Raw genomic sequence first — 23,815 nt, 5'->3', positions numbered from 1 at the left:
GTGCTTAAGTAAGTTAGGATACATTCATATAATGGAACATTATTCAACCCTTACAAGTCATGAGATTTATTTCTTGGAAATGACCAAACAGGGTTCAGAAGAAGCACGAAGACTGTCGTGCAAGGGCATGTTTGCACATGCACAGATTCTGGAAGGTCACAATGGACTATGGTGGCAGTCTGGTCAGTGGCCATTGTGTGTGCCCACATCCAGTCTGTCCACACCCATCTGAGCCTGTAGGGGCTGGTGCCGATGATGGCCTCAGTGATGTCTCCCAGTGAATGAATGACTTGTAGCTGTCTTAGGTTTACAAACATGCCACTATCCCTCTGATGCCACGTGGGACCAGCATCCAGGGCTTGGTGTCACCACAGCCTCGCGTGCATGTATGTGTGTGAAGAAAGGCTTCGTGGAGAAGCAGTATCTGGGTAGAGGTGAGAGAGGAATAAGGAGGGACTGGCATGAGCAAAGACCTGTCTGTCTGTCTGTTGGTCACATGGGCTAGACAAGGGAAGGATAGAGCCTTCTGCTTGAAGAGCCCTGGGCCTGCCTGCTGCCCAAGTTTCCAGATATTCCTGTTGTCTGGGGAGCAAGCGCAGAGCCTGATGTAGAGAAGCTCATGTTCCAGGCTCACAGCGAGCAGCTGCCATCTCTTATTCTACGGAGACACTCCAGCCGCATGACTTGGCCACACTGGCACGGCTGGGGTTTGGATCCAGGTCTGACTTCCAGGCCCTGCACTTGGCATTCTGCTGAGTTGTCTTCCTGCTGTAGGGAAGTTAGGGAGGGCTTCACTGAGGAGTCACAGTCTCACAGTCAAAGGAGAGAAGGGTTGCCATGTGCTGTGCATAAGGCACACCATGTGCAAAGCAGAAGAGGGTGACTTGACCCAACGTGGGGCTGGGGACTGTAGGCACAGAGTTCTGTACTGGAGCAACGGAGGCATGAAAAGGGATTTGGGGAACTAGTCAGCATGATGCAGAAAGCTCTGGCCTGGGGCAGTTATGCAGAGTCATGGACTCTTGCCTAAGAAGTGAGGTTCAGTCTTGGAACTACTTCGCTTCCAGCTGTGAGTTTGCATACCATTCTGGTACCATCTCTACGTCGAGAAGATCATTCTAGCAGTGAGATGAAGGGTGGCTGATGGTCAGCAGTGAGGCCGGAGGCAGGGAGATGTGCTGGGAGGCAGTTGGCAACAACTCAAGTGAGAGAGGATGGTGGCCTGGGCTGGGGCATGAGTGGGTGATAGAAGGCGCTAGTAACGTGAAAGATATTTAGGAAGGAGAAGGACATGAAGGAATTGTCAAAGGGAAGCAAGTGCAGGAAAGGGAAGAGTCCAGGTGACTCTGATCTCTGGGTAAAGTTTCTGGGTATCTGGTGATGCCCTTTCCAGAGGGGAGAAGTCCAGATCTAGATAGACTGTGAGTTCAGTGTCAAGGACATGGAATTAGAGGCGTCTGCAGGATGTCCAAGTTGACTGGGTGGGGCGTGGGCGGGGGTTGGGAGGGAGCCGTGTTTGCCTTTATTCGCTCATTCAACCAATGGCAACTGTGTGCCTGCACTGGGCCAGGCACCAGGGCTTCAGAGTGGCTCAGATAAACTCCCTAGCCTAGGGAGAGTTCCTTCTGGCGGGGAGCTTATTAACAAATAACTAAAATTGAAAAGAGACAGATCATGAAAGGTGCCGGGAAGGGGCGGAAAGAGAAGCGGAGAGGAGTTATTTTACCCCCCACCCTACCCCACCAGAGCAGGCCTGCGGGGAGGGGCAGTGCATAGACCCCTGGGCCTCACCCACTGCTTTACTAGCAGAAAGGGGAAGCCCTGCATGCTCTTGTGGCCTGTCCCTTGGGCCCTGGGCTTCTAGAGCTCAGAGCACAGTCTCCACAGTGCAGGGATGGGATCCTCCGCTTTCCCAGTCATTTGCTTTTAGGGCTGAGGACTCCTCCCGGTGGCCTTTGCCCCTCCGCTGCACCAACCCCGTATCTCAGCTCAGCAACTGTGCGCCCTGTGGGTGGATGAAGTGTTGTCCCACGGGGGTGGGGGTGGGGCTGCAGGTTGTAGGGGTACAAGTAAACACAGCCTGCAAGAACTTAGAGCTGCAGAAGTGGGTAAGCCACACCCAGGCAAGGGCAACTCAAGTACAGGGAGGGAGAAAGATGCCAGTGGGTCTCTCTCTCATTCAAGTCAGAGGACTTCTTGGAAGGGGCGATGCTGACACGGTGTCTGGGAAGAATGGGAGGGTGTCGCCAGGCACCTTTCAGGTCTTGGTTCACCCTCTCCCTGCCTAAGAGAGTGGAAACGAGCCCAGAGCTGCCTGGGAAGGAGCGTCAAAGGCAGACTGGGCTCTGGGCGCCCGCAGAAAGGAGCCGGGGATGCGGGAACGTCACCTGGAGCCAAGCCCGCTTTCGAAACTCCTCCCCATCAGGGATGCGCTCCTAGGAGCCAACCAGAGATAAAGGAACGCAAACCACCAAGCAAAACCTGGTGAGATCTCCGCGCGGGAGCGACCCACGTCCGGGGCCCGCACCAGGCCGGCCGCGGGCGGGACCCCCTTAAGCACGCCCCGCGCCCCGCCAGCCTGCCGGCCCCGGGACTTCCCCCGGCCCTGGGCGCCGCCCCGCCGTCCAGCCGGGCTCCCGCCAGCGCTGCCGCCGCCGCGGCGGCCGGGACCTTTCCCCTACTTTCCAGGGCCTCAGGCCCCGCCCCCGACTCCGACCAAAACACGTGCCGCATCCCGCCCTGCCAGATCACGCCGCGGCCAGGCTCCGATCACGCGGCGCCCCGCGGCGCCCATTGGCCGGCGGCGCAAAGGCCGCGCGCGGATTGGCTGGCGGGCGCCCGGCCCCGCCCCCGCGGGGCGCGGTGTATTTTGGTTTCCCTTCGCGCCACGCCCCCGCGGCCGCTCCCTCCGCGGCCGCCCCGCCCCTCCCGCACCGCGAGGGCCGCGCCGGGGCAGAGCGGCGCGGGCGGGCGGAGGCTCGCGCCGGCCGCAGCAGCTCCGGGTGGCCGCCGCCCGTGGGGCACGTGCGGCTGCAGCCGCGGCCGAGCTCCCGCCCCGAGGCTGCTTTGTTGCCTCCGGGCCGCCGGCACCATGCACACCGCGGGCTCCGGGGGCGCGGGCGACGCGCGTGCGGTGAGTGAGCGCCCATCTGAACGAGGGGCGAGGCGGGGACGTGCCGCCCGTGCGGGGCCTGGGCGCGGGGAGGGGGCGGGGGCGCGGGGCCCGGCCGCGTCCGCATCCGCATCCGCATCCGCGTCCGCACCGGTGGGGGCCCTTGCGGGCTCCGGAGCCGGGAGGGGCAGCGGCCGCGCGGGGACGCGCCGGCTGCCCGGGGGCGTGTGCCCCGCGCCGCCCTGCGCGTAGCTTTGTCTGGCGTTTCCGCAGCGGCCGCCGGCTCCCGGCGCGGGGCTATTTCCAGCCATGACGTCACCGGGCCGTGCGAGGAGGCGGCCGTTGGGCGGGGCGCGGCTGGCGGGAGAGCGACACGCGGGCGGCGGGGGTGCGGCGAGCGGGCGGGAAGGTGGCACGCGGGGGCCGGGGGCGGCGAGCGGGCGGTGGGAAGGGGTAGGGGGCGGGGCAGGGGCGGGGCGGGCGGGAAGGTGGGCAGGGAGAGGGGGCCGGGCAGGGGCGGGGCGGAGCTGAGATGGCCTGTGCAGGGGCCGAAGCTGGCGGGAAGGTGGCACGCGGGGGAGGGGCTGGGCAGGGGCGGGGCGGAGCGGGCGGGAAGGTGGCGCGCGGGGGGGGGCTGGGGCGGGGCGGAGCGGGCGGGAAGGTGGCGCGCGGCGGGTGGCGAGCGGGCGGTGGGAAGGGGTGGGGGCCGGGCCGGGGCAGAGCGGGCGGGAAGGTGGCGCGCCGGGGGGCAGGGGGCGGCGAGGGGGCCGGGCAGGGGCGGGGCGAAGCTGGCGGGAAGGTGGCACGCGGGGGGCGGGGCAGGGGCGGGGCTGAGATGGCCTGCGCAGGGGGAGGAGCCAAACTGGAAAGGTGTTGGGGCGGGCGAAGCTGGAATGCAGAGGGTATTCAGGGACCGGGACGGGGCGAGGCAAGCCAGGTTGGCGGGATGGCACCCTCAAGGAGGGGGCTGAGTGCGCTGAGGTGGGGCTCTCTTCTCACCCAGGCCGCCGGGTGTCGGGCCTGAGGGCTGCAGGGAGTTGGCGGCCTAGACCTAGGACCTTGGTCATGGAGACTCGAGCACCCTGAGGGCCTGAGAGAGGTGTGGGAGCCCTGTGCGCCTCCAGAACAGACCTCGCGCCCCTGGTGGTCCAGCGAGCAGGCAGACGGCAGCCCCATGTCTGTGACCTCAGGCTTCCGAGGCCTGGGGTGCAGACAGAAGCTGGGTCAGAGCTGCATTTGCAAAGGCTGCTACGTTCCGGGCGTGAAGCGGGGGAGACCTGGCGCTTGGGCGAGCCAAGTGGAAACGTGTATCCTCATAGATGTAAAGGGTCTTTGGGAAGAGATCCGTTGCTTCCAGTTGCTTTTCTTCCCCTTCCTCCCTCCCCCTGCTAAAAGGACCTGTGTGACACACAGGAAGGACATCTGTTTCCTGGGCTGTGCTGGATTTTTTAAATTTTTTAAATTCTTATCTTCTCTATCTTATCTAGCCTTGTGGCAGTAAGGAGTTACTGAGTGTTCCTCAGAGTCTGAGGAACAAGGCTCAACCAGCATGAGCTCCCCACTTCCTGGCACCCATGGAGTTGAGCCACTGGAAACTTCTGTGTATGGTGATGCCCTGACTTGAGAAGGCCGTGCTGAGTGCTTCAGAGAGTTGGCAAAAATGCATCTGTAGGGACACTCTTCTGGTGGCTTTGCCAATTCTAAAGAACCATGTGTCCTCTTAGCCAACTGAAGAGTTGGTGTCAGTTTCTCCTCTTGGCTGGACAGTGTCACACTGGCCACTTTGGCTCACACCTGGGGGATTCAAGTCTTACTGATCATTTACCAAAGGAAAACACACAAACTTACCTTTTCTTCAATATCAGGGTTTTCCATGCTTGCCATTCAAGTCCAGTCATCTTCACTTTTCAGAACATTGGCTTAAAAGTGAAATCGTCATCAATGTTCTGTTGGCATGTTTTCCTGGAATACAGATTGTGTTGTGCGTGGAGTATCGTGTGTGTGTTAAAGTGCATAGTGCAGGCGCCTGGTGTGTGTACCCGTTTTTCCCATTGGGGTTACCCTCTCTTTTCCCCTGAACTGAGAAGCCGTTGTGTTGTGTCGCCTTCAGGTGGACATCATGGACATCTGTGAGTCAATCCTGGAGAGGAAGAGGCATGATAGCGAAAGGTCTACATGCAGCATCTTGGAGCAGAATGACATTGAAGCAGTTGAGGCTCTTGTTTGCATGAGCTCCTGGGGTCAAAGGTCCCAGAAAGGTGACCTATTAAAGATAAGACCCCTCACACCTGTTTCTGACCCTGGGGATGTCACCACCACTGTGCATGTGGACTCAGCCTCGCCTGAGCTACCAAAGGACTTCGACTCATTATCAACTCTGGTAAGAAGTGGGGAGGAGAACATTTTGTGTAGTGACTGAAGTATATTAAATAAATGTGCTGAAGAACTTATGGGTGGGTTCATCGGGCTGCTGGTAGGCAAGTGTATAACCTCCTCTAGGTGGGTCCTAAGGGCGAAAATTTCTCTTACTTACTGAAAATATGTTCTTTCCATTAATAGATCATAGCTTGCAGCCACAGGGTTAAAATGTTCACAGGACTCCTACAGATTGATGTGAGATGGTAAAATGTACTTGCTCCTCTGGGGAATTGCAAAGAGGGGGCTTAGCTTCCTCCCAGATGACCCATTCTGGGATCAGGATACGTGGGTGGCAGCTAGAAACAGCCTGTGCTTTGGCACCAGCCTTTATTAGCTGGGTTGAAATACTGGCCCCTGCTTCCCTGGAGCAACCCACTTCTACTTGTGTGAGCTGGGTCCAGTCAAGCATGGTTTTTGTTTTCCTAACTTGCTAGAGCTACACAAGGGCTGGTAGAGATGGCTTCTCAGCTTGGAGAAGTTGAGAATGGGCTAACAGAAGTGAAAATTAGAATCTGATTGTCTTAGGCTAGAGGCTTGCACTGGAAGGAGAATGTGGAAAGCAGATGTGGGAAGAGGGATGAGAAGGGACTTGTGGGCAGTGGAGAGAATTGTACAAGCACCTCGCGGAGGTATATGGCTTCAGCTCTTCTACAGGGAGGCTGACAATAAGTGGGAGTTGTTGGGTGCTGCAGGAGACGCTTGGTTCAGGCAGAGCCACTGGTGAGAGCATGACCTTTGGGGGATTATTCTGATAGGTTTGGTTTTTTGTTTTTTGTTTTTTTTTTTTTAAGATTTTATTTATTCATGAGAGAAAGAGACAGAGACATAGGCAGAGAGAGAAGCAGGCTCCCTGCAGGAATCCCAGGACCCTGGGCTCATGACCTGAGCCGAAGGCAGATGTTCAACCACTGAACCACCCAGGTGCCCCATTCTTACTAGTGTCTGGTAGGGATACTAGTAGGGACTGGATATGTGTGTGTTGAATGATTAGCACTGGGATTTAAAATTAAAAAAAAAATGAGAATCAAAAAATATTGTGAAAAGCTCTTATTTTGAATATAAATTTGCTTTCTCATTTGTGCTCCTAATACTTAAATTGCTCAGTTTGGTAACTGTGCAAGCCCAGGGGTGGCACTGACATTCTTAAAACTAAGCAAGTGGATTGGTTTGGGAGAGATCAGGAAATGGGGAAAAGCCTGGAATGTAAAGTATCTCACATAGACTTGAAATCCACGGGGTGCTGTTGTGAGCAGGCTGAGAGGAGTCTTTTCTAGATAGTTTTTAAAGGCATTGGGGGCATTGTGATCAAAGTAAGTCCTTTTTAAAATTTAACCAAAACAACCTTTTCACACAGTTTTGTGTTTGTTTGTTTTTTTAAGTGCATGACTCCTCCTCAGAGCCCTGATCTTGTGGAGCCATTGACAGGGACACTTGTTCCTGCCCAAGTAACTGATTCCAAAGCATGCTTGGTCACGGCCGTCCCCCCAGCCTCCACTGAGGCAGGCCAAGTGCCAAGCAGGAAAGTGGAGAGGGGCCTTCCTGGTTTGAAGCCAGGGCCACAGGAACCAGCCCCTGGCCCTTCCTGCAGGCCCATGGTGACGAGTGTCATCCGCCATACTGGAGGGAGTCCTGCTCTTGGCCACATTCCTGCTGCCCACATTCAAGAATGCCAACTTTCTGTCGACCCAGAAGGAGAAGCACAGTTGTTGGGACATACCACAGCTCTGCTGGACACACAACTCACAGACAATCTGCTGAACACTAACCCGGTGTCGTGTCAGCCTTGCTTGCACAAGTCTGGTGGCCTGCTGCTCGCTGACAGAGGCCAGCAGGCAGGATGGCCTGTCGCAATTCAAACCTGCTCACCAAAGAATTATGAAAGTGACTTGCCAAGGAAAGCCACCCCTCTGATTTCTGTCCCTGTCTCCGGTTCCCCTGTCTTCTGCCAAATGATCCCTGTGACTGGACAGAGTGGCATGTTACCGGCTTTTTTGAAGCCTCCTCCCCAGGTGTCTGCAGGGACCGTCAAACCCATCCTGCCCCATGCTGCTCCAGTGCCCTCGCCTGTGTTCGTGGGACCCCCTGTGCCTCAGGGAGCTGTGATGCTGGTTCTGCCCCAGGTGGCCCTCCCCCAGCCTGCCACCTCTTCATCCAGTGTAGTGGCTGTGGGGAGTCCCAGGTTCTTGCCCCTTGCCCCTGCTCCAGTGTTCATCGCCTCCGGTCAAAACTGTGCCCCTCAGGTAGACTTTTCCCGACGGAGAAATTACATTTGCAACTTCCCAGGCTGCCGGAAAACCTACTTCAAAAGTTCCCACCTCAAGGCCCATCTTCGCACCCACACAGGTGAGTACACGGCAGGTAGGGCATCGGGACACCAGATCCTGTGTTTAAGAAATGCACCCTGAGCCTTCCTTGAGTGGGAGGGAAACACAAGAACCACTGGAAAAGGTGGAGAGCTGGCTGTTTTTCTTTGGCTCTGAAAAGCCTTCATAGTCTTGTAGGGATTGGGGTTCACATTAGTACACCCATCACTTTTTTCTAGAATGTGCCGTGTGCTCATCCCAGTATGTTAAATGTAGTGTAGTTCTAAGCTCGTGGTCCTTTGATACATTTTTAGGGTGATGCTCGTGTTATTTTCTCTTTACGTTGCAGTAGACTCCTCAGGCTTTTTGCATCTTAGAAAATGTGCACTTCACATTCTGTAAACATGAGTAACTGTAGGGAGAGGAGGGTGACAGTGGGTTGTAGAATACAGCGTAGGAAGGGCTGGACTGCAGGGAGTTCCTGTCGTCTTCCAAAATACATTTCAGGTTGGGACGCCTCGTGGCTCAGTGGTTGAGAGTCTGCCTTTGGCCCAGGGCATGATCCTAGAGTCCTGGGATGGAGTCCTGCATTGGGCTCCCTGCAGGGAGCCTGCTTCTTCTCTCTCTGCCTGTGCCTTTCTCTCTGTGTGTCTCGTGAATAAATAAATGAAATCTTTAAAAAAAATACATTTCAGGTTGATGGTTTCTAGTTAGCACGTGATCGCTCTAATCGTGGCAGCTCCCACTCACCAGATGAAGCAGAGTCTAGTATTTAGGTGTGACAGTCACGGCTGCATCAGAGCAATGGGTGCCCATAAAGGGCTCTACTTTTGAGGGAAGGAATTATTCCTTTTACGAATCTTCCCCCTGCCCCAAACTTATAACAATGAGAGATTTATTTTTATTTAAAAATATGTTTTGAGGGGCACCTGGGTGGTGTAGTCGGTTGGGTGTCCAGCTCTTGGGTCACAATCTCAGGGTCATGGGATTGAACCCTGCATCAGGCTCCATGCCCAGCAGAGTCTGCTTGAGACTCTCTACCCCTCTCCCGTGCACATGCTTTCGCTGCCTTTCTCAAATGGGTCTTAAAAAAAAAAAAAAAAACTTTTGAAATGTGAGATTCGTTTGACAGGTTTGGGCCCTGACATATATCTTAGGTGTGGCAAAAAGAAATGGAGAGGATTTCTTGACTTTTGAACACCTCAATACCAGGTTAACAGGACATTGCTTTCTTAGATTTTGAAGAACAGAATTTAGAGTCAAGACGTGCTACTGTTCCACTAGGAGGTCGGCCTGAAGAACGGAATTTAAAACTGACGTGGGTTAACCCCTCCAATAAGGTGCTGAGCATTTACGTTTTCTTTAGTGTCTGTTTTCTTCCCTTTTAGGAGAGAAGCCTTTTAATTGCAACTGGGATGGCTGTGATAAAAAATTTGCTCGTTCCGACGAACTCTCTCGCCACCGAAGAACTCACACTGGGGAGAAGAAGTTTGTGTGTCCGGTGTGTGATCGGCGTTTCATGCGCAGTGACCACTTGACAAAACATGCCCGGCGCCACATGACTACCAAGAAGATCCCGGGCTGGCAGGCAGAGGTTGGCAAGCTGAACAGAATTGCCTCAGCAGAGAAACCTGGGAGCCCCCCAGTAAGCACGCCAGCCTCTGTGTGAAAGGTCAGCCAGGGAATTGCCAATGGGAGTTTCAAAGCATTTTTTCAGGAATGGAACTGATGGTTTTCTCTCAAAAAAAAAAAAAAAAAAAAATTAGGGGGTAGGAGAAAGTGGGGAGCTGGTTCTGATGAAAGTATGTTAGCTTTTCCTTTTTGGTTGGGACCCTGTTCAGTATCTTTTGTAGTTTCAGAAGTTTTTTTGAGGAAATGGAAGAAAATTTGATCATCTGAATCACCAGCATTCAAACCGACGTTTCGGCAATAAAGTTTACAAAATCTGGATTTTTACAGCCTTTCTATTCATGTTTTGTAAAACTGAGACAGGGTACAAATTTTTATACTGTTTTTTATTAAAGTATTTATATTGTTGGTATTCAAATCACCTAGATAGGTGATCTTATGGTCTTCTTTTCAGATGGTTTTCGTAATAACTCTACTTTTAGTAAATTTGACGTTTTTCAGCCACCAAAAAAATAAAAAAAAAAACAAAAAAAAACAACAACCCACAAGTCTGTAATCAGGCTGTTCAGATCTAAGAATTTTTTAGAACCAGAACTGGTTTGAATAGGGGCTACTTAAATGGGGGACGGGGAGGGGGAGGGGAAGAATTTGCATTTAGCTTTTTCATAGCATTTTCAAGAAATTCCAAGCAACAATTCCTTTAAGGCTGTAGCCCGAGGAATTAAAATTTTGGTTAAGTAGAACTAGTCATTTACCTATGTCCATGGTGTGACTTGTGAAGAATGTGCCCCAGAGGGTCATTCAGAGTACCTGAGAAATACCTGGTGAACAGTGAGCCGTAGGATCTGAGTGTCTGTGTCTTTGGGGGCCATTGCTCTGCTGAGAGCAACCTACTCAGTTTCCTGTTTGTACCTCAAACACCAAAAAAAAAAAAAAAAGATAATGTAAGCACTCAAATCCAGCCACTTTGTTAATTGTTGACTTCTTTTGCTGTGGCCTTAACAGTGTTTTGTGGGTAGAGTATCTTAGAGAAGAAAATGTCCTTATTGGTTGGAGGAACTTTCCACTAAAAATACAGTTTGTCTGAGGTGAAGTGTACATGCAGAGAGTCCAGCTCCAATATTCGGATGTCATTTATTTGTTAAGTGTTAAGGACTATAGGAAATGTAAGTAACGCTAAAGGCAGTAATACTACTCAGCTTTTCTTTCATTCATTTTATTTGAAGGAAATTGATTAAACAAAATTACTCGGAATGAGGTGTTTTGCAGTCTGCTTAGAAAATAGACCCATGGTACCACTTTGAATCGTGTGATCTCTGGTCTTAATTCTACAGAGACCGCAGCCCCAGGGTCCAGGAAGCCACTGAGATTGCTTGCGTTGGGCGGCTTTGGGAATCCAGGCAGCACAGCTCATGCAAGGAACGTAGGAATGTTGCACTGCTTTGTGAGCCTGGGAACGGGTTTTTATTGTATATGTATTTAGATTTTGTCTTTGTGTCTTAGTTGTTGACGTTTATTTTTATTAAAATAATGGTGAGGTTGAAATATGGAATAAATACAATTAGGTTTTATGGTAACCATCACCTGGTCAGTCACTGTGTCGCCTGATATCCAGTAAGTTGCACCAGCTCCTAATCGACATACGTGTCTGAGTGCTGGCTCTATGTTTAGATGGCTTTAATATTTTTGGACACTTCGTAGTTGAGTTTCCCCTGCAGGCCATGGGATGATACAGTTGCAAGAGAACAGTGATTAAATGTATATAGCTCACATTCTCCACCGCCCAGTCTTTTCTCCCACTTATACCTGAAATCAGTGTAAGCATTTCTGACTATGTAAATGCTGTTGAATGGCATTAAATTTGGATATTTTTCTTAATTATGCAAAATATTGGAGGTCCGACTAATGTTCTGGTGGATAATACAAGGTCTTTGAATACTGGATTACTTGTCACATTAAACTTCATTCTCTGAGCGTGGTGTTTCTAAAGAATAGATGTGTTAAAAATGGTTTTGATTTACACTTCCATTTCCTGATTAGATATAGAAATACCTTCTGTAAACGACTCCCGTTTGTTGATTGAAAGACCGTAAATTGGGAGAGTTTCCATCTGAAAAATACTGTCCTGGGCACCAGAAGCCTGGTGTGATCTCAGCACGGAGGCCCTCCGCCGGCGGCTCTGGGGGTCAGGAGCAGGGCGCGTGCGGCAGCCTCCCCCGGTGCACTTTATTGCCTGATCTTTTTTGACTTTGAGCCTTTTTAGTTAGTTTCAGTAATAAAATTTAAGACGTTTTGGAATTACGTTTTATGTAACAGACTTTGACTTATTATTTAAATATGTGTGATGTAATTTTTTTCTTTGAATCCCATAAACCTTTTTTGATTTGCAAACCGGACTCGTGTCCTATGTTATTCAGCTGCACCGGAATGTACCCAGTCTCTTCTCAGAAAAGAATTGGGCCCTCCTTAACCCTCCTCTCTGTTTCCTGGGGCTCCCTTTAGATTCCTTGGAGGGTTCTATATGAAAGATATGTGCAAGGAGGCTGCCTCTGTGTGACCCCTCTCACACCGGTCCAGTTGTCACAGGATGGGACTGAGTGTGCTGGGTAACCTGTGACAAGAGCTGGCGTGGGAGGGAGTCTCTCCTCCCACTCCCCACCCCCCATGCCCCACCCCCGGCCCAGGCTCTACAGGTGTCACAGAACCGTGGTCTTCACTCCCTTTTGGAGGCATGTTCTCTCTTGAGCCTGCTCCAGCTGGGACTTTGCATCCACTGCTCACTCAAGAAGCGGAGACTTCCAGCTCAGGCCTTGTCCGCCAGCAGCTTTGGACAGAGCTGATCGCCCCCTACAGGCCACACTCTCTTGCTTTCCTCGTGCTGCACTGTCCGCTCCTTTGCTGGTCGCCCCCCTTCTCCCTGACTCTTTTCCTACTCACCTCACAACCATGGTGGTCTTTTCTAGTCTTGGGCCTTAGATAGAAAGACCCTCTCGACCGTGGAGACCCCTGTGTATCTGCCCTTTGCGCGTCTCCCGTGAGCACCGAGTACCATACCCAGCTGTCTACTTGATGAGTGTCCTCTCAGCATCGCAAACTTCACCAAGCTCATCTTCTCTCCCATGCTCACTTTCCTCACAGTCAATCCCACTGTCTTTAAAAAGAACAGTGAGTCCATCCAGTGTTTAGGTGTAAAACCTTGGCATCACCTGGACTCCTCCCTCACTTGACGCTCAGTCTGTCGCAGTCCTGTGGACTCCCTGCCTTCCAAAGCTGGCCACCCTGGGGTGTGATTCCCAAGGCCACACTGCTCCTGGTCGTGTGTGCATGTGGCAGGGACGGGGTGGCTTTGCATTCAGCAGTCCCCCTAGAAAAGTCTTTCCAACTCCAAACATCTTTGTTTCTGGGGAACAGCCACAAGTGTGGTACCTTCAAGCTTCATGAATTTGTACTTGCTGTACTTCCTCTGTTGTCACCAAGGTTCTGCTTCCTTGCTTAACATCCACTGTTCCTGTGCTTTCCACTTGCCTTTTTGTTTAGGGACTTCTATGGAGAGGAACTTGAGACATTTTCCTGAAAGCCAGGCCCTGTCCTGGGAGAAAGCCCAGGTACCGGGACTCCCCACCCTAGAGGGGTGAGACACAGTCCCCTTGAAGGAAGGCTCATTCCCAAAGGCCTCTTATCAGTCCCTAAGAAGCTTGGGTCCCAGTGGGTTCCAGGATTGTCCTGAGCTGGCTCTGTGGCTTCTTCCCAGCGTGTCTTGCTGAGCTCAGAGGACAAATTGGCCAACAAGCAAGATGATAAAGGGGAAACAAGATGCCACAAGCTGAGTACTGAGGAGGTAACACATGTACGATGCAATGACAGTCATATATAGTGACAGTGCTCACATGTCCTCCTCAGCTCTCAGTATGCAGTTCTGATGGCAGCCAGGGAGCCTTCCCAGGCACCCCTTTTCTGGACTCTGGAGCCTACAGTTTCTTTTTTTTTTTTTTTTTTTAATTTATGATAGTCACACAGAGAGAGAGAGAGGCAGAGACATAGGCAGAGGGAGAAGCAGGCTCCATGCACCGGGAGCCCGACGTGGGATTCGATCCTGGATCTCCAGGATCGCGCCCTGGGCCAAAGGCAGGCGCTAAACTGCTGCGCCACTCAGGGATCCCTACAGGTTCTGTCTTGAAGTCTAAAACTTGTATTTTTTGGAGTTTTATTGCAAACCTAATAAACTCACTGAAATACAGGCTCCCATATGACGGGGATCCTATCACATCCACCTACCCACCCATCCATCCACCCATCTACTCCCTGTCCACCCATCCGTTTATCCACCATCCAACAACTTTCAATGAACTGTCCTGTTGGAGCAGAAACCCAGAGATGAGTCGTTTTAGTTTCTGCCCCCAAAGAGCTCATCCTGCGGGTAAGATGTGAAAACATATGAACATTTCACAGAATAAAAGAGGATCAAGGGTCAGGGAGCACTGTGCAGTGAGTGGCTGATTGCCTGTACCACTGGAAGGTCTCCTGGAGGAACATGGGAAGTAAAGGTGAAGGGAAGGTCTTCCAGCTTCCAGGCCCTGGACCAGAACAGCAGCTAGCGCAGGACAAAGATGCCAATGTCCAACCCCCTCAGCCCCAAGGCTCTAGGTGCCAGAGGGTGGAGTGTGAGGGCCCTGGTGTAAGTGGAGGGGCCACTGCCGGGGCGGCAGCCTCATGCCTTCCCTAAGGGCCAGGCAGGCATCGCTGAGGGTTCCCCAGGGCAGGCGGGAGTAGGGAAGCAGCCCACATCTGCTGCAGACTCACCTGGGTTCCCATGAGGGATCTGGGGAAGGTGTGGGTCTTTGCCCCTCCTCCCCCTTTCCCGAACCTCCTTTCATGCCAACACCCTACCGCCTCTCCTGAGTAATTAACTGTCCCCAATCTTTCATGGCACCTGTCACTGTACTCACACCTGTTGTTTACCTGTTTGTCCCCTTCTGTAGACTGTGGCTTCCCCGAAGACAGGGCGGGCAGCCCTTCCTCGTGGCTGGTCTTTGTCCCTAAGACCTAGCCTCCTTCGAGGGGCAGGTGACTCCCTCAGCGTGTGCTAAATGGAGAGAAGTTCCAGCTCGAGTCAGGCTGCACTGGTTGAGGAGCTGGAGTGATGAGGCTGGGGCAGGAGTTCAGTCAGGAGGTTCCAGACCTGCAGAGAGAAGAAAAATGCTAAGAAATAGATCGGCTTTGAGCAGCAAAGGCTGTGGGGTCTTGATGGGGAAAGCCAGGAGGTAGCCAGTCCTGTCTACCAGTGTCCAGTCCAAGGGTGTGCGTGCAGACCAGTGGATGGCCCAGGGCAGAGGTGGCATGGGAGAGAACGGCCTTCTTTGCTTTCCTTGTTTTTTTTTTTTTTTTTTTTAAAGATTTATTTATTTGTAGGGCGTGTGGATGTAAGGAGACAAAAATCCTGAAGCCGACTCTCCGCTTGACATGGAGCCCATAGGCATGGAGCCCAACACGAGGCTTAATCCTGGGACTCCGAGATGGTGACCTGAGCCAGAATCAAGAGTCGGTCACTTAACAGACTGAGTCCTCTCCCACCAGAACCCCCCACCCCCAGGTGCCCCGAGAGGCCTTCTTTCCCGTGAAGGGGTCTGACAGGCCCCGGATTCCCTGCAGGCTGCTTTGGTAGGTAGTGTCGACTTGGCCTGCTGCAGGCCGACTCCTTTGTTGCTGAAAGATACTCTACTTTTCTAAACTTTAATTTCCATACATATGAAATGAGGCCTAAGCTGAAGAGGCCACGCATCTATCTCAGGGTCTGGTGCTTTTATTTTGCATGTGGCAGAAAGCCTTAGGTGGGGCGCCTGGGGGCTCCTCGGGTTAGGCATCTGACTCATGACCTCAGCTCAGGTCTTGATCTCAGGGTGGAGAGTTCAAGTCCCCCATGGGGCTCCATGCTGGGTTTGTTGCCTACTTAAACAAAAAAAAAAGCTTCGTTGTTTCCTACCCAAAAGAGCCAGGGCTCCCTGAAGGGGCACAGAAACGTCAGAACAAGCTTAGAGTATTCTCGTGTTGCCAGCTGCCTTCAAGAGTGTCAGGGACCGTGCTATACAGCAAAGGAGTCATTCCAAGGGACTGCACGGGCCAACTTGCGAACCATGTGAACATTAAAATAATAGAAATACAAATTCTGCTTCTGCCCAAGATGGAGTAACAAGAACCGAATACACCCTCTCAGCGGAAAGAGTAAGGGAGGGGATGCCTGGGTGGTCCAGGTCGTTGAGCATCTGACTCTTGGTTTGGGCTCAGGTGGTGATCTTGGGGTCCTGAGATCGAGCCTGGCATCTGGCTCTGCTCAGTAGAGAGTCTGGTTGAGATTCTCTCTCCCTCCCCCGCTCACCCCACTCTTGCTCGGTCTTTTTCTCTCCCCTCTCTCAAGTAAATAAATAACTCTTAAGAGAAAGAAAGAAGAAAGGAAGGAAGGAGGGAAGAAAGAAAAGGAAAGAAGAATGAAAGAGCGAGTAAGAGAAAACCCACCCAGATAAAATCGCCATCCTAGTGTTTTCAAGGAACTGGACCATAGGCCATGAAAGCCAGTCACCCCTGAGAGGAAACAAGTGGGGTGAACCCTGCGATCGCCCCCAGTTTGCTGCCTTGAGGACGTTTCCAGGGTGCCCTGGAGGGAGGGGAAAGCAGGCAGGACCCAGAGGAGTCCCCAAGTTGAGGAGATTGACACCGAGGGCCCAAGGATTCTAGGGTGGTGAGGGGTGGAAGGACAGAGTGCCGAGGAAGAGGGGGTGATGCAGAGAAGTCTGGAGACCGACCCAGGGTGGCCCTGAGCAACCCGTGGCAACAGCCTGAAACCCAAGGCAACTGTGCCCACGGAGCCCGAGGCCCCAACCCCATGCCCACCTGGCTCAACGTTCAAACCCAGGGATGCACTGTGCGAACCCAGGGAGCTGTGACATGGGTGCCCAGGCAGTTCAGCTGTGGGACACCCCTCCCGAAGCATCACAGAGGGGACATGCCCTTGCCCAAACCACCCTGAGATAGCTCTGCAGCGGCTGCATTTACTCCCAGGGCCCAGAGGCCTGCGGTTGGCCTCGAGGGGCCCCTCGAGCACGGGCTCCCAGCCCAGTGAGACCACGGGGGGGGGGACCTCTGCAACATTAAGAGAGGGAACACCTGGAAAAGGCCCAACTCCTGCTGGCAAGTGGAGGAGGGGCTCGAAGCCGTGGGTCCTTGCTCGTAACCTCCGGGTGTCCCTGAGGAAGAGCCGTGCCTCCGGGCAGACCAAACGCCGAGCCCCAGGCCCAGCCGGCCTCCTGTGGAGCACAGGCCAGCTCCTCCACCCACAGCCCCCGTCGCGACCAGGCCGCCACCTCTTACCCGCACGGGCTGGGCAGTGACAGCTCCCAGCCGTTTGTCGTGCGGGCCTCCCAGGAACTGTGGGCACTAGGAAGGACGGGCCCTCTGCCCGGGGACAAGATGAGCGAGCTACGGTCCCCGGGTCACTTGCTGGAAAGTGGGGCCGAGCGTGGGGTCCGGGCCTCCTCCTCCACGCAGGCCTCTCCTGGCTCACCCCCTCCCGGCTCTCGCTGCAGAGAGAAGCAGATCGGCCTCTTCAGGGAGCCTCCTCAGGGAGCCCGGCTACTTCCGACCCCCCTTTCCAAGGGCGAGGGAGCAGCGGGGGCCGCAGGAGCCAGGCCGCAGCGGCTCCCGGTCCCTCCCCTGGGCTTGCACAGTACTCGTCTCGTCTTCAGGCACTTGTACAGACTGTGAACACACTCACACTCTCTCTCACACACACAATGTCTGTAACCTCACGATAGGTGCTACCAAGGTCGTGTTGTTTTTCTTTTTTTTCTTTTTTTTTAAGATTTTATTTATTCATGAAAGACACACACACAGAGAGAGAGAGGCAGAGACCCAGGCAGAGGGAGAAGCAGGCTCCGTGCAGGGAGCCCGACGTGGGACTCGATCCTGAGACCGCAGATCACGCCCTGAGCCAGGGGCAGGTGCTTAACCGCTGGGTCACCCAGGTGTCCCTGTTTTTATTTTCCACTCAGATTCTCTCCTGTCGGATTAGTAGGAAACTCGGCCCTTCCCTCTGCAGTTCCTCCCCTTTCCTACAAACTGTCCTAAACCTCTTGGGGCTGAGCTCACCCGAAGTTTCCAGCGGCAGCTCCCCAGGGACGGAGCCAGGCAGTCCTGACCTGCGCTGCCACTGGGATGCTCACTTCCTGTCACCTTCCCTTCCCAGGGTCCACACCCCACAGAAAAAGCAGCTTTGCCTCCCCAGCTCTGGAAACGGATGCTTGCATCACAGAAAACAGCCCTGTCTACCTGTGAAGGTCAGATCTGTCCCCAGGGGGTCCCGATGACACCACACCAAAGGGCTGATTTGGGGTGGCCTCCTTCCTAGAGGAGGGCACCGACCTTCAGAGCCTCAGATGTGGTTTGTCCTCTCCACGGCCCCCCAGAAGGCTTTTCTCCTAATCATGGCCAGAGCGGGAGAGCCTCCAGCACATAGGTTGGGCCTCCACTGGGGCATCGGCCGCGCTCCTCCAAGCCCGTCCCCTCGCAGCAAGTACGTTTACAGGTGTGCCCACCCCGGAGACGGCATGGCCTCGGGGGCGGAGACCAGCTCCTGCTCAGGCACCACCTGGGCATCCGGCAGAGGACCAGGCTCCCGGCAGCAGGGGCTCAGGAGACGGGGCCGTGGGGGGCACAGAGGGAAGCCTCCGGGGCCTCACCGGGCCTGGCTCGGTGCATGATGGGCGGCCCATGGGAGTGGCTCTGAGTTGGACCATCCAGGGGCACCGGGGGGTTCAGCTTGTTGAGCATCCAACTCTTGATTTCGGCTCGGTCTTGACCTCAGGGTCATGAGATTGAGCCCCACATCAGGCTCCACGCTCCATGGGGAGTCTGCTAGAGATCCTCTCCCTTCCCCTCGCTCACGTGCTCTTTGTCTCAAATAAATAAAATATTTTTTTAAAAAAAGATTTTGGACCATCAAAGGGGCGTGTCTCAGGAAAGCTCATCTCACAGTGAGGAGGAGGGTGCCCGAGAGGAGTGGCTTGGGAACACACGGACAACGGCAGAGGGAGGTGACGGCGATGGTGCTCCTCCCCCAAGAGAGTGGCCACGACGTTTCTCAGAGCCAGGAATCAGGTGTGTTTTCTGAATTCCTGGCACTCTGCAGGCTCTCACAGGACTGTGTCCACCACGGAAACCAGGAGATGCACGTGCACTGCTTAGACTGTCCCAGGCACCAATGTGTGTCCTTGTCACTTCAGACTCTGAGGCCTTATTCTTCCTGCCTCTGCTTCAGCCACATTCCTCCCCGCCCATGAGCAGGTCCTGCACTCAGCTCCAGAGCCGAAGGCTGGGCGCGGGAGGCACACCGAGCTGCCCCGGGAAGGGCTGAAGCAGTGCGCGCAAGAGCACTCCCAGGCCTTCCCCGCCGCCCCCTGGGCCGGCACCCCCCTGGCCAGCGTCCCTGGACCCCCCCTTGCCCATGGGCTAGCACCCCTCCAGACTGGCACTCCCTCTGGGCCGGCACCCCCTGGACCTGCACCCCCCTGGGCTAGCACCTCTCCCGAGGCCACTTGGCCACCCTCCACCTCGCAGCTGGAACCCACGGTTTTATTTGGCTGGCCACTGTTCAGAAGACACTTGCCCAAATTCAGGGAAGTTAAAAAAAAAAAAAAAAAAAAAAGGCCTGAGAACAACTGCTTTGCTTCGATTGTGCGCATTCACCTTGACATGGACACAGACCATAGTAACCACAGGAGAAATTTATTCTTTTTCTTATCACTTTTACCTCATTAAGAGTTGTATGAGGTTTCCACTGGAAAATTCAGGAAACTGGCTGAACATGTTCCGTTTTAACAGAATAACGATGTAAAACTGTAAACATTTTGCATCATTAAATTGAAGACCTGGTCTGGTGGTGAGAAATAAAATTTTATCGTCTTTTTCAAAGAAATATTTATATTATTAAAATGGTAATGGCTTTCATCTTTGGTCAAAAGAAATGATTTGGGCTTGGGTGGGGAGTAGCTCTCGCTTCAGGGGTGGGGGTGGGGGGTGGGTCTGGAGCCGCTCCCCGAGGGGCAGTAGTTGGAAGGCTCTGCGCGCCACCCTCTGGCTCGGCAGTAAGAATCTTCCAGCCGTGGAACATCTGATCAAAGACTGTCTTGCCAAGTAATAAAAGTTCATGGAAACACCCGTTTGCCTGTGACGGCAACAGGCCTGTGGGTCTGGGGACAGTGCCAAGGGGCCCTGCGTCTGCATCCGGAAAGCTCTTGCATCTTGCAGACGATGCCAGGGAGGCTGCTGAGTTGGTGGTAAATGTGACAAGCTGAGACTCATTCTGGTTTTGGCCAAAGCTGACGTCGCGCCCACATGCCCCTTTGTTCCGACACCCTCCCCGCTGCTCCCCGAACCGCCTGCCACCAGAGCCTTCTTCCCAGGCCGGCCCCGCCTGGGCCCCTGCAGGAGTCCCATCTTCCAGTCTGGCTGTGGCTCTCCTGGGCCTGCCTGGGACTCACAGGCATCTCTGGCAAATCGGCTTTCTCATCTGTCAGATGGGAATGTTCTGGGGCTTTCCTGGCCTCATGGCCGTGACTTTTGACCTTATACCCAGTGGGAGGAGAGTAAACTGGTCCCACCGGGCAGTCGGTGGTGTGGTGATAGCAGGTGTTCCTCAAGACCTCCTTCAGGTGGGCGGGGGTGCTCCCCTGCAGCAACAGAGGCAGTTCTGCGCCCTTGGGTGGGGGGTGGGGGGAGGCAGGGAGCAGAGATCAGGGAAGGGGAAGCCTGGAATTGCCTAACCCCAGATTGTCAGGACCCCATTTCTAGAGAGAAACTGAGGCCCACAGGGTGGAAGTGGTTGCAGGATCAGAACTGAGGGCTCCAGCTCCCAGCCGCGCACTCTCCGCCCGCCACACCTGCCGAGGAGGGGAACAGGCCTGTCTTCAGAGAGCCAGGGGGGTTGTGGCCCTGAGCAGCCCCAGCGCTAGGAAGGAAGAGTCACATAAGGTCTAGAGCTTGGACTCAATCCTTCCTCCCCCGAGTGAGGCGGCTGTCCAGGAGCTTGGGTGTCACCGGGAGCTGGTTAGAAATGCAGACTCTCAGGCCCGGACCAGGTGGTTCTAGTGCAGAACCAGGGTGGCTCCCGCCAGCTCAGCAAGCCTGCTGCCCGTGCCAGGAAGTGCCTTGGGAGCCAGTCTGAGCTGTCCCGGGCGGGGCAGAGGGCCAGCAGGGAGGGGAAGCATTGCAGGCTGCGGGACAACCTCGTGGCCGAGCCCTCCCCAGAGACCCAGGGAGGGGTGTGGGAGGGATCACCCGGCCCGCACCCCTGGGGCAGCCCCGTGCCGCCTTCGGGCCGAGCTGCACAGCTGACCCCCTCGCTGCAAGCAGGAAGCCGCATGTTTCGAAGGAGCTCGGCGTAACCGCGTGTCTAAGGGGGCTCAGCTCCAGCCACAGCCTGGGCAGGGCAGGGGCAGGCGGGGGTGCACAGGCCCAGTCCCCAGTCCGGCGGGGGCGGGTGGCGGAGGGGGGCTGTCCCCGCCCTCAGCGACAGTACTCCTGCTCGATGCTGGCCATCAGCTCCTCTTCCGAGTAGTCGTACGAGATGACCGAGGTGCCCGGCTGCCTCTCGGGCCTCCTGGGGCTGCCGCCCGGGGCTCTGTGGGCCAGAAACATGGACAGGGGGGTCAGGAGACAAGATGTCACCTTTAAACGCGTCATCTCTATGAGGGCCCCTCAGGGACTTCTGATCCGTCCTGAAACCAAAACCGAAAGCCTTTGCCCCGGGGATACCTTCTCCATCTTTCACACGAGCAGCCTCTGCCTGTTCCTCTGGCTCGTGGCCTAGGACGGTGTCGCCCAGATGGGACCTTCCCTGCGAGGAAGCCAGCGCCCGGGGCGTTTGAGGGTCGGGCCCTCAGGGTGGAAAGGCCGGAGTTTGAATCCCAGCTCTGCTACTTACTAGCTTTGTGACCTTGGACAAGGCATTTGCATCTCTGAGCATCAGTGTTTTTTTTGTTTTGTTTTGTTTTTTCCTCTAAAACAGAACTGTATGCACGGCGTTCACTCTGGGACATAAATAAGATGATGCAGAGGGGCGCCTGGGTGGCTCAGTGGTTGAGCATCTGCCTCTGGTTCAGAGAGTGATCCCGGGGTCCCTGGATCGAGTCCCCCATCGGGCTCCCTGCAGGGAGGCTGCTTCTCCCTCTGCCTGTGTCTCTGTCTCTCTCTCATGAATAAATAAATAAAATCTTAAAAAAAAAAAAAAGCTAATGCACCACATGACACCGAATCTTGTACGCTGCTCAGCCCTTAGCAAATGTGAGCTGCATTGTGAGATATCCGCTGCCTGATTGACTCCCTGCGCCTGCACCCTTGTGGGGTCAGACAGGAGCTCCTGCAGCAGGACGGGCGCGGGCATGGGAGAAGCGACCAGAGTCAGACCCCTGTTCCTGCTGCCCGGGCTCCACAAAGTGCTTCTCCCCAGCCCACACCTGGTGGCCCAACCCCACTCTCTGACTTTCTGGACATCACAGGGACTTTTGGGTGGTGGTCGCTGTACCCCAAAGTTTCCTTTCTTTCAGGCTGCTCTCCTGGCACTGGCCTTGGCCTCCCCAGAACCTTTGATAGGTGGGAGGGTGTGGGCGTGGGGTCAGGCTGCGTCTGAAGGGGATGCGAGGTCTGCAGCCCAGAGCTGCCCGCCGCCAGGTGTGGGACAGTGGCCTCCCACCTGCCAGCCGGAGGCTTGCTGCCGTGCTAGAGAAGGAGCCCATGCTCCTCTGCCAGTCAAACAGGTGGCCTCTTTCCCCACCTGTGAACCCAGGCAGCTGGGCCAGGTGATCCTCAGCAGCAGGTGCAGAAAGGCTTCCCCTCCATGGGCCCTCACTTTCTGTCACCCAGTCCTGGGACCTCAGGTCAGGCCAGCCCTGTCCTCAAGCCAGCCTGACCGGCTCAGCCCTGCTGCTTCCATGTCTCTCCGACCTGGCCCCTCAGGAGAAGGACACAGATGTCATCAAGGATGATCAGGACTCAGGGGTCAAGGCCCTCATGGCCCAGTTTCACATCAAACGGTCCTTTCAACCAGCATCCATGAGCCACCTACCATGTGCCCGGTGTGGTGAGGGACCAGGGATGAGTCAGATGCCCGTGCTGCCTTCGTGAGGCTGAGCGAGGATAGGAGCCAGACAGGCCGTGTGTACCTGCTGCCTCACAGGTCACAAGTGTGGAGGCTGGGCGCTGACAAAGGAGGGAGCGACACCAGCTTGACCAGGATGGAGGGCAGGGCAAGAGTTTGGGGGAAGATATTTTAACTGGGCTTTGAAGGATTTTTCTCTCCAACATTTTATTACAAAGACTTCGAAGCATACAGAGAGGTTGAAATTGTAGATTCAATGATTAACTCAATACACATTTTTCCCTGTATTTACTTTATCAGACATCTAACTTCATCTGATTTCTGGAGGTATTTCAAAGTAACCTGCAGATGTTAGGACATTTCTCCCAGAAATGCTGTTCAGCTGGGTTCTGACAGCAGAGCCGGGGGAGGGGAGGAATGGGGGCCCGAAGCCACCGAGGTCTGCAGTGGGGGTGGCGGGAGGAGGGCAGGGGGGCTGAGGGAGCCTCCCAGGAAAGCAGGTGAGCGAGGGAGGGAAGGGGGGAAGGGGGAGTCCTGGTGAGGGTGGTGAGGAGGCCTGAAGCACCTCCTGGAGTGCGCAGCTGCAGGGGCCTCTTCATTTAAAAGGCAGAAGAAAGAGCTAATTCATTCCAGGTAGAATTTAACCCTTCTGAATTCCTCAGGTTGATGAAAGCTGAAGAAAGTCACCGCTCCTGCTCTTTAGAATCAGTGGCAGCTGAGTGGTCCTGCGGGGCCTCAGGCAGGCGTGTCCCTGGGTCCCCAGCACAGCTCTGGGTGCAGGAATCTGGCTCAGCCCAGTGCAGTGGCCTGGGCCCTTGGGGTGGCTGCTGCAGTGGGACTCCTCCCTGTCCCGGCACCCGAGACCACCCTGGGGCGGGCACGGCTAGCGGCGATCCAGACGACCCAAGGAGGAGGGTCTGAGGGAGCACCGGGGCTCTCCCCGATGCTGGCGGAGGCTCTGGGCCTGGGATGCCAGGGCTGGGGGTGGGGGGCAGGTAAGGGTTCCCACTGCTTCACCTCTACGCCTCCGAGGGGTCCCAGGATGTTCCCACTTGAAAGTGGGGGCCAGTGGCTGCAGCTTGGCACCTAGGCCCTCTGTCCCTCGGGGAACTTCCCGCCATCCAGGCCCCGCGGGGCCCTGTGCTAACCGCCACCTGCCTGCAGATGCCAGCTCCGACCTCCCCTTCCCGATGCCCCTGGTGATTCTTC

At 54.8% G+C, this 23,815-nt stretch overlaps 2 protein-coding genes and 1 long non-coding RNA gene across 13 annotated transcripts in view; 2 read left to right on the top strand and 1 right to left on the bottom strand.

Annotated features, from left to right (window-relative positions):
• Positions 1-276: 276 nt before the first annotated feature.
• Positions 277-14,887, top strand: KLF11 (KLF transcription factor 11). 11 transcript variants are annotated; one of them, XM_077844152.1, is made up of 5 exons: positions 4,007-4,211; positions 4,600-4,719; positions 5,223-5,492; positions 6,910-7,873; positions 9,222-11,853. In XM_077844152.1, exons 2-5 carry the CDS (start codon positions 4,687-4,689, stop codon positions 9,500-9,502), a joined length of 1,548 nt encoding a protein of 515 aa, XP_077700278.1. In that variant the 5' UTR covers positions 4,007-4,211; positions 4,600-4,686; the 3' UTR covers positions 9,503-11,853. The 11 variants fall into 11 exon arrangements, with proteins under 11 accessions (XP_077700282.1, XP_077700275.1, XP_077700281.1 ...); XM_077844148.1 differs by lacking the exons at positions 4,007-4,211; positions 4,600-4,719 and adding exons at positions 4,224-4,433; positions 14,872-14,887 and having other exon boundaries at positions 9,222-9,505; XM_077844147.1 differs by lacking the exons at positions 4,007-4,211; positions 4,600-4,719 and adding an exon at positions 4,224-4,433 and having other exon boundaries at positions 9,222-9,505; positions 10,797-11,853.
• Positions 14,888-15,748: 861 nt separating this feature from the next.
• On the top strand, positions 15,749-19,196 carry LOC144281273 (uncharacterized). The gene is made up of 2 exons (XR_013349813.1): positions 15,749-17,453; positions 17,699-19,196. It is a non-coding gene; the product is annotated as an uncharacterized LOC144281273 (long non-coding RNA).
• A 21-nt stretch (positions 19,197-19,217) lies between these two features.
• The window catches only part of CYS1 (cystin 1), a 17,982-nt gene continuing 13,384 nt past the window's right edge, over positions 19,218-23,815 (bottom strand). Inside the window, exon 3 of the mRNA XM_077844158.1 lies at positions 19,218-21,130. Coding sequence (XP_077700284.1) covers positions 21,016-21,130 — 115 coding nt within the window. The 3' untranslated portion in view covers positions 19,218-21,015. The remainder of the gene's footprint in view (positions 21,131-23,815) is intronic.

Source organism: Canis aureus, chromosome 12 (assembly GCF_053574225.1).
Source record: "Canis aureus isolate CA01 chromosome 12, VMU_Caureus_v.1.0, whole genome shotgun sequence".
Classification (NCBI taxonomy): Eukaryota; Metazoa; Chordata; class Mammalia; order Carnivora; family Canidae; genus Canis; species Canis aureus.
The sequence above is the reverse complement of the archived record's forward strand: the minus strand, read 5'-3'. Positions and strand labels throughout refer to the sequence as shown.